General features: G+C 45.0%; 1 protein-coding gene across 9 annotated transcripts; it reads left to right on the top strand.

Moving 5' to 3' along the window:
- The first annotated feature begins 1,191 nt into the window (after positions 1–1,191).
- On the top strand, positions 1,192–6,429 carry LOC144257888 (keratin, type I cytoskeletal 14-like). 9 transcript variants are annotated; one of them, XM_077806115.1, is made up of 9 exons: positions 1,192–1,453; positions 1,514–1,722; positions 3,122–3,204; positions 3,962–4,118; positions 4,637–4,798; positions 4,907–5,032; positions 5,132–5,352; positions 6,009–6,040; positions 6,332–6,429. In XM_077806115.1, the coding sequence occupies exons 1-9, from the start codon at positions 1,192–1,194 to the stop codon at positions 6,427–6,429; spliced, it is 1,350 nt and encodes a 449-aa protein (XP_077662241.1). The 9 variants fall into 9 exon arrangements, with proteins under 9 accessions (XP_077662241.1, XP_077662240.1, XP_077662238.1 ...); XM_077806114.1 differs by lacking the exon at positions 6,009–6,040 and having other exon boundaries at positions 6,276–6,429; XM_077806112.1 differs by having other exon boundaries at positions 1,192–1,722.
- The last annotated feature ends 3,545 nt before the right edge of the window (positions 6,430–9,974 follow it).

The raw sequence follows: 9,974 nt of genomic DNA, 5'->3' as shown, positions 1-9,974 counted from the left end.
GCAAACACTGCCCGTAACCCATCACACACTCTGAAATACCCGTCAGTTCCCCTGCTAAATTTGCCTGGACAATATTCTCTTGTGATTGCAAATGAGCTGAAATACAAATTCATACAGAAATACAAAGAAAATCTGGTCACACACCGCCCAAAGGAACAGCATGCAATGTGGCCTGGGAACTAAAACCTAATGTATCAATTTAATATGCAGTACATCAGTGGTTCTCAGACTTTTGTACTGGTGACCCCTTTCACACAGCAAGCCTCTGAGTGCAACCCCCCCTATACATTAAAACCACTTTTTTATATATTTAACGCCATTATAAATGCTGGAGGCAAAGAGGGGTTTGGGGTGGAGGCTGACAGCTCGCGACCCCCACTGTAATAACCTCACGACCCCCTGAGGGGTCCCGACCCCCTGTTTGAGAACCCCTGCAGTACATTCTCTAACAGGGGACTAGATTCTGCCTTAGCAGGGCAATGTACTGGCATTCTTAGACGTTTTTCAAATCCATTCTATGACCCTAGCCAACATCAATACACAGAAAGAAATTACCAGTGGGAACAGTCTGTGGAGCTACAGTATTTTTGCCCTGCAGGGCTCAGAGAAGCTGCTTGGTCTGTACCTGTCCCATGGATAAAGGGCCTGATTGGAAGCCCTCCAATTGACTTCAGTGGGCTTGGGATCCAGTCCAAAGGATTTGTTCCCACATACCTCTCACATCTGCACCTTTTGCAAACAGATTTGTAAATATTTTCATTTAATTTAAGGTGGATTCACAAACTGCTGGGTGGAGTCTGAATGTCTCTGGGTCGCCTGCGTAACAGTGTAAAGGTATGTTAAAACGTGGCCTTGAGCAATAAGCCTGTTTCCCTGCATCGCACCTCACCCTTTCTTTGGGAACAAAAAGGAAACATAAAGACACCCTGGGTGAACTAAACAGTTTCTAGTGAAATGTGACAAAAGCATGAACACATCAAGGAGAAAAATGATGACTCTGTAAGTTGGCTCAGACTTTAAGGGTGATGAAAACCCTTGGGAATGTGAGAGAAAAAAGGACCTAGCAGTGGCAACGCCCCCTGTTGTGGGTATAAAAGTTGCTTGGAGTCAGGGAAGCTAGCAGCACTCTCCTTCTTTCACAACTGAGCTGGGTGACTCTCTTGGGCGTTAGATCCTCAACCACCTTTCACCATGACCACCAGCGTCAGGCAATATTCCTCATCTACATCCCTAAAGGGGATAGGTGGGTTAGGTGGATTAGGAGGTGGCTCCTCACGGGTTTCCTCAGTGCATCTTGGAGGTCCCTACAGAGCCCCAAGTATCCATGGGGGATCAGGTGGCTTTTCTGTCTCCTCTTCTAGGTATGTCTCTGGAGTAGGAAGTAGCCTGGGTGGTGGCTATGGGGGGGGCTACAGTAGTAGCTTTGGAGGTGGCTATGGGGGTGGCCTTGGAGGTGGCTGTGGGATCGGCCTTGGTGTTGGCCTTGGTGGTGGCCTTGGTGGTGGCTTTGGAGGTGGTGATGGCATTCTCCCTGCGGGTGAGAAGGAAACAATGCAGAACCTGAACGACCGCCTGGCTACCTACCTGGACAAGGTGCGTGCTCTGGAGGAGGCCAATACCGATCTGGAGATTAAGATCAAGGAGTGGTATAAGAAGCAGGGACCTGGTCCTGACCGTGACTACAGCCCATATTACAGGACAATTGAAGACCTGAGGAGCAAGGTATGACACTATTGTTAAAAAGGTCTGATGTGTCTTGTCTGAAACTCTTCTTTAAACTGGCACAGGGGCACTGAATAATAATTCTGTAACTAAAAGCTGGCAATAAAAGGCAACCCAGTTGTCACCTGTGCCAGATATCAAGGAAGGGGATTTAGTAATTTAGCAACTTCAATTTTTTAATTACATTCCTCCAGAAAGACCAAACGGTGTATTTCTTGGGATTTGACTCTATGAAACAGACATAAGAGGCAGTAAAGCAACAGCAGAGTCTTATCTACACTGGCCTGTGCTGATAATATGGTACAGCTTGAATAGTCTATAAACAAACTAATCTATAGGTAATGCAAAGCAGGATAGGCTTAGTATTATTGCATATGCACAGAATCAAAGAATTTGCAATCTCCTCTCAATTGCTGTAGCTCGTTAGTACTAAGCTGAGTGCAGAGGGTTAAAAAGGAAAAGGTGGATGGATTGATAAATTCCACAGCCTTCTTCCAGGAATGATCAATGCAAGGCCTGACTTCTTCCATAATCTCAAAATCTGGAGCATTTGGAGCAATTTTTCTCCATTCTGATTTGGTTTCCTGGCTTCACATCTTAAGAGGAAAGCCCCAGAATTGATTTTTTGCCCTCCTACTGTCATTATTGATCACTTACAAACTGTCATTAGTAAACATAACGGAATCGGAGGCAAGCAGAAGCAGAAAGCCTCAGCCATGCAGGGGCAGGAGCAAACTAGAAACATTATTCCCTGGGGATGGATTATCTGTATCTGAGTATGTATCACAAAAATCAGATATAATGAGCATCTGCTCACTACTCTTTGTTCAGCTTCTGCAACAATCCTCATCGTAGGAGTGAGTTAGTGTGAATGAGCTCCATTACAGAATAAATGGACACAGGCTTTGCCATACAAGAGCACACTATGGGTCCAACCATACTGCCTGTGGCAGTCACCAATACCTGATGTTTCCAAGGATGGCTAGTCTCCCCTCCCCCTCCAATATTCCTGCTATGACAATTACACACAGCAATACATGGGGCGCGGAGGAGGGAAAGAAGGTTGGTTCTTTCTTGACCCATGTGGGATCAGCAAATGCCCTGAAGCATGAGACTGAGTGCCCTTATCAGGCCTTGCACATACTCAGATATTATCATGCTGCCTTTTGCAATTCGTCCCGAGGGATAAGCAGGAAAGTACAGGCAGACACTGCTCAGTCTAACTCAGCACTCTTGCATTTCTCCATGGTACAGCTCGGTAAATCCCTCTACAGGAAATTCAGTGCTGCTCCTGGCCCATCCCTAACATTTACCCCTGCTTGGATCCCACAATCAGCCAACAACATGAAGAGCTTTGGAGGCTTCTTTCCCACTTGCTCTTTTGCTGTCTTTCCCCCAGATCCTTGCTGCCACTGTTGACAATGCCAGCCTCCTCTTGCAGATCGACAATGCTAGGCTGACGGCTGATGACTTCCGAACCAAGTAAGTGATGCTCTCTCTGGGGGTCAGATCCGTATGGGGATCCTTTTGTGCATGTCAAGCTTCCTCACATGTGTCATGACTGGAAAAGAGGGAGAGTTCATCTCTAAGAGGGAACTTCCTATTCATTTCCAATGAGACAACTGACACAATGAGGAAAAATCACTGGCAAACAAGGCATTTAAAATAAATATGTATTTTGCAAAGCAAATAGGGACTAAAATCTTGGGAAATGTCTTTCTTCCAGTAGAACCTATCTTATTTTATTTAGTTTGCATGTAGGACTTGATCTAATTTATATATCACTCAGAACACATAGGCCTGGGGCAATGGTGCTACCAGTAATTTAATGGAGGTGAGTTACACATCTAAACAGAAGCACCCATCTCAGGGCTGGATATAGAATATACCCCAAAGCTGCCAAGTAAAGTTACTAGTCTTAGCAGAGACTTGAGCAACCAGCGCTGTTCCACTCATTGGACACTGCACCTCACTCACTGTGTCCCTCATGCACCCAAACACCCACGCAGCACAGAAAGTTATAAAAAATTGAAAGGATGACAGTGGACAAAAAAGGGGTGACAACTCCGTAGTAGCAGCCGCGTTAGTCTGTATCCACAAAAAGAACAGGAGAACTTGTGGCACCTTAGAGACTAAAAAATTTATTTGAGCATAAGCTTTTGTGGGCTACAGCCCACTTCATCCGATGCATAGAATGGAACGTATAACTCCGTAGTGAGCATCCTTTTTGTGCTTGAAGGTTTGAGACGGAGCAGGCCCTGCGCATGAGTGTTGAGGCTGACATCAACGGCCTGCGTAGAGTCCTGGATGAGCTGACCCTGGCCAGAGCTGACCTGGAGATGCAGATCGAAAACCTGAAGGAGGAGCTGGCTTATCTCAAGAAGAATCATGAAGAGGTGAGGACGAAACCAAGCACAAAGGAGGGGATTTATAAGTTGTAGCTAAGGTACAATGAAAATCAGGCCAATCAGCAGGGCTATTTCCAAGCATTAGGGTTGTTGGGAGGGCATTTGGGGATAAAGAAGTGGGGAATAATTCATTCTGGACAGCAACATGTCCTCTGTAGGCCCCAGGTCAGACTCATGCACCACTTATCCTTTCAGTAGCTTCCATTGGGGCCAAGCCAGGATCTACAGCAACCTGCTTCCCAGGCTGCGGATCCACCTGTTGTTTGGGATTTAGTCTCTGGACACAGGCAACTGAATCCCCAAATGGAGATTTCTTAGAAAATTATTTTTATTATTTTACTTGTTGTTGACAGTTAGGGTCTGAGTTCCAAGGTGCTGAACAAACACACAGTAAGAGATGGTCTCTTGTCTAAAAAGCCACAAATTGGGAAAACCTCCTCAGATGCACTGCAGTGGGTCTGTATAGTTAAGATGCAGATGAACATAGCGTGACTCTCTTGTCACAGGAAATGAATGTACTACGGAGCCAGCTGGGTGGAGAGATCACTGTGGAGATGGACGCCGCTCCTGGGGTTGACCTGACCAAGATCCTGGCTGACATGAGAGAGCAGTATGAGAGCTTGGCAGAGAAGAACCGTAAAGAGGCCGAGCAGTGGTTCTTCACCAAGGTGCGCAATGCCTGAATGAAGAGAAGCACTTTCCTGACACTCATGGGTGGGGGCAGAGCTTTACACACATCATTCGTGCAGTAACTAGATTGTTTCCCCTTGTTGCAGACGGAAGAGCTGAACCGAGAAGTAGCCATGAACACGGAACAGTTGCAGAGTGGCAAGTCGGAGATCACGGAACTAAGACGCACTGTCCAGGGTCTGGAGATAGAGCTGCAGTCCCAGCTCAGCATGGTACGTGCCACTGGCTTCCCAGGGAGACACACACAAGGGCAGGCACAGAGATGAGTGAGCCCCTTACTGAATTCTTTTCCCTCTACTCTCCATTCCCAGAAAGCCGCTCTGGAAGGCACCTTGGCAGAGACAGAAGGCCGCTATGGCGCCCAGTTGGCACAGCTCCAGGTCCTGATCACTAGCGTGGAGGAGCAGCTGGCCGAGCTCCGATGCGACATGGAGCGCCAGAATCATGAGTACAAGATTCTCGTGGACGTCAAGACGCGCCTGGAGCAAGAGATTGCCACGTACCGCCGCCTGCTGGAGGGCGAGGATACCCAGTACGTAAAGGGAGTCAATGAGATAGAGTGCCATGGGGCAGAGCTGGCTAATAATGACATAGCTAAACAGCTGAATAATCTGTGTCCCTAGATACTCATTTAAATAAATAATCCAGATTCCTAGGTAGTTGTGAAGAAGACCCATAAGTGATGGTTCAATGGTTTATCCCATAATGGTTTATCCCATGTTACCATCCTCAGTGAGAACCCTGTCCTGGGAGGTATTTATTGTCTGAATTATGGAGTGTAACGTAACATTTGGAGAGGCAGCATTGTCTAGTAGCTATGTGAAAACTCTAGTTTTCAGGGCTTTTGGGGTCTATTCCTGGCTTCTTCAGCGACTGCATGACCCTGGGAAAGTAGCTAATAACACTAATCAACCTCACAGGAGGGTTGAGAGGCTAATATAATGTGTCTAAATCCCTTCACACCCTGAAAATCCTTCCAAGATCAAATGTTCTGCTCAAACCTTTACTCTAGACAATTTCAAGGAGAGGACATTGGGGACCTGCAAGTCGACATAATAATGAAATTAATCAGACTTGTGTCAAAATAATTATTTCTCCCCATAAGAGGCCTGGATCTTTGTTATCTCACTGAGCCCTGTCCTCTGGGGTCTATATTTCTAATTTTCTTTCTTTTTTCTCCTATTGTAGTATTGCCTCCCAGTACGCTGCAGCAAAAGAAGGTAGGAATTTGTCTTATCTGAAGTAATGATCACACATTTCTGCATCACATCCTTAGCAAGCTTCTTTCCATAGGATCTCATTCATTAGTGTGTGCAAAACTGGAATGACCTGGAATGATTCCTCTGAAATATTGAAGATATTATTAAGAAAAGTATTTGTGTAAAATGGAAAACAGGATATGCATTTATGACACTCAATTCTGCAGATACACTAGCTAGGATAAAAATTCCAAAGCCTGATCAGATCCTTAGGACAGCTGATAGTTTCTTCTATCTCCTTCTCCCTTGTAGTGTCCACGACCACCCGACAAGTCCGTACAATTGTTGAGGAAGTCCAAGATGGAAAGGTGATTTCTTCCCGTGAGCAGGTCCATCATTCCCCCCGCTAAGACTACACACCACTCCACAGGCCCCAGTCCTGAGCACCTTGGATGCATCAATATACAGATTGTCACAGAAAAGGAAAGAAGACTCCAGTCCATGTGCTGTAGATGTCACACTGTCACTGAGGCTGTGGAGGACTGGGCTCCATTAGTGTGTTCCTTCCCTTTTCATTCTGCCTCTGTTTCCCTCACCCTTGTCTGAGTGCTATCCTGTGCTCTTCCCATAAATGTCAAATAAAACTTATCTTCTCATTCATGCAAACTAGAGTCTTGTCTTGGTTGTTCTAGGGGACTGACGACACAGGCTCTCTAGGGGGAGATTGGTGCTGTTTGCTAGAGCTTCCATCAGCATTCGTGGGCAGCTAGAAGAAGGAATTGTTCAGATGGTCATTACAAGGCACTGTATGCTAGATCACTGAGTGACTTGAATTAATACACCAGGACTAAATATTAAGGCAAAGAACTAGTGGCTTTATTGATCACATCCAACCTGGCTGAAATTCTGCAACTAAACTGTATAAACAGTGTCAGATATTCTGCCCTAAGTTGCAATGGTCTCAAAATTTGAAACCTGAGACAGACTTCTCAGGAACGGTCCCAATTTGGTTGTTTCAGAGTCCTGCTCAGGGACACAAGTGGCTGTTCCACAGAGGAAGGTAAGAGATGGGGCTTCATCAGCTCCCTGAGTCTGAGCCAAGGTGCATGGTGCACAGTGAAAGAAAATGACTCACCAATACCATCATAATAGCTCCCTTCCACCTGTCAGCCACACACCTCTCTACCGGCACTGGCTGTTACACAGCTCACAACGCTCGGCGGTAAAATTAACTTGTGCTGCACACGTGTTAATGGTACCATTGGCTGACCTCGTTCTCGGTAATACAATTTCAGTTTCATTCAGTGCGACTTTCCTGGCAACTGTCCAGGTGTTTCCAAAGGGTAAGAAAAAGGCAGACCCCTCAGATAGCTGTCAGGGGGTGCGTGACCTGCTCAGGATAAGGTTATTACATGCTGTGTTTGGGGTTTGATCCTGTGTCCATTTGTCATTAACGGCCATTCCTGATGCAGCGGTACACTGATACACTCCATCTTGACTGGCAGGACCGATAGTTCCTGGAAGACAATTTCAGCTAGCAGGGTACGTCTGCACCGCAATCAGGGGTGTAACTGCAGCACATGTAGACATACCTGAGATGCTTTAACTTAGCTACCTCCAGCTTTCATAGCCGTGAAGCCACAATGGCACAGACTGCTGCGTGGGCTGCCACCCAAGTAATTACCCAGGGCCTCAGGCAGGCTTGTCCATCACAGCCATTGGTACGTCACTGCCTGAGCTAGCGAGGTTCAAGCTAGCTCAGGTGTGTCTGCATGTGCTGCAATTACACAACCTGATTGCAGTGTACATCTACCCTCAGTCGTGGCTAGGTTCTGCCACCCTTCCTCCCTTTGAGTGGCACCTGGCTCCATATGCAGTGCTGTTGGACATCAACAGGATGATTCTGAGTAAGCTATTACTGAACATGTGTGAAGCTGGCAGAATCTGGTCCTCCTATTTTAAGCCCCTGTTTTTAGGGACCTTGCCCTGATTTAACCTGGCTAAGTTCTGGTATAGCTAGAGAGAGCTCTGGTTCTCCCTGAAAAGGGGGAAAGGAGCCTTTCTGTTCTCTCTCTGGTTCAGAATCCCAGAACTTACATGACCCATCATCATTCCACTCAGACTCTATTCAGGTGCATTATAAACATGAGCCATGAATGTAGGGTTATGATCAGCAAAATTACTCTGTAAGATTAGCATCCTGTTACTGAATGCATTTGTGCATTTATATAGCATCATTGATGTGCCTCGCATTTTACAGGAGGAAAACAAATGGACAAGATTCCTCTTCTAAAGCATAAAGAAAAGGAGGACTTGTGGCACCTTAGAGACTAACAAATTTATTTGAGCATGAGCTTTCGTGAGCTACAGCTCACTAAAGCATGTGTCTTTGGAGTGCTGTCTGCTTAGTTCTTCAATGGAAAGCAGGAAACTTGCCTTTGTATTTTTTTCTCTCGTAAATGCCAGGTACACCCACAATGCTATAAGACTTTTGTTGAAAGAACAGATCAAACAATTAAAGAACTAGAAGAAAGAATTAAAATTATTTCAAACATAACTTGAGAAGTTCAGGTTCAGATTCTCTGGTGTGTCTACTGGGCCATCAGTGAGATGGTTATGGGTTCCTCTTTCTCAGGCTGCTTGTACACTGGTCACAGATGCAGCCCAGGTAATAATATTCCAAAAGTAACATGTGTGAGCTGGGGATATCCAGATGTGGGAACCATAGTCCCTGCCTGCCCTTACACAGCCCCTACACCTGTGCTGCAGGGGGATTATCAAAGCATCCAGCCACACTGGCTCTGTTCTAACAGCAGACTCGCCTACTGCAGGAGCATCCGTGCATGAAAGAGAGAGGTTATGAACCATACATTGGTTTAATAACACAATTAACCCCATACCTCTACTAGGTTTCTGATGTTCTTTGGATTTGTGTTCCTTAGCTAAAATACAGATGGGCGAATTATATAAACTTCAGTGACAAGGTTAGTAGGATCGCTTCATATGTGATCCTTGCTCTCTGCAACTGCCAAGCAAATCAGGCCTTATGGTCATTTAGATCTTATACCATTCTGGATGGTTTACCTTTCTATGTTGTCACTACATTCAGCTGGGATGATGCAGGAAGTTTCTGTTTTTTTTTCTCTTTTCATGTTTCTGGCATTAAGTGGGGGAGAGAATCTGGACCTCAAAATTACAGGCCTTGCCTCACATCTTGTGTTGTCATTCACACCTGGGCAAAGTGAATGTAAACTGCCACCACGTTGCAATGGTAGGATTTGACACTCACTTTGTACCCATGTTGTACCTGTGGATGTGAGTATCCATAGATGTCATAGATTTTACGGCCAGTAGGGATCTCTTGAAACATCAGGTTCACCTCCTCCTATCTCAGCTGATGCTTGTACAAAGCTGCTTCAGTAAATTATAATCATATGAAAGCTTTTGTGCCATTATTTTCTCTGATATATCTAGAATTAGTTGTAATGTAATAGTAGGAAATATCCCAAACACACATCCCACCCCTATTCTCACTCATAAGTTCCATCCTCTTTCCTGTAAAGTGCTCCAGCCCGGGTGGGATGGAGCCAGAGTGGATAAAAATAAATGATTTTAAAAAAATAATTAAAAATTGGATTTTTTTATTTAAATTGGATATTTTTGATAAAATGATTTTTGAGGGAAAATCCTATCTAAAGATAGTTTTAATTAAGATACATTATAGCTCAAAGATATCTCATCATGGAATAGGGATTATACATTCTAATTCTATAGTATGAGACAATATTATTCATGTAATGTTTAAGAAAAGTTTTGTAAATGAGTTCCAATAGTTCATGGATTAGGGACCCAATTTTATGGGGTTCCACAGGCTTCTGTATAGATTATTTAGGTTAATCTTTCTATCTACCCAATGGGACTCAGTGCTCAGTCTAGAAGATACCATCAGAGGTGC

This window comes from Eretmochelys imbricata, chromosome 27 (genome assembly GCF_965152235.1).
Source record: "Eretmochelys imbricata isolate rEreImb1 chromosome 27, rEreImb1.hap1, whole genome shotgun sequence".
In the NCBI taxonomy this organism is placed as follows: Eukaryota; Metazoa; Chordata; order Testudines; family Cheloniidae; genus Eretmochelys; species Eretmochelys imbricata.
This window is presented reverse-complemented; position numbering and strand designations above follow the sequence as displayed.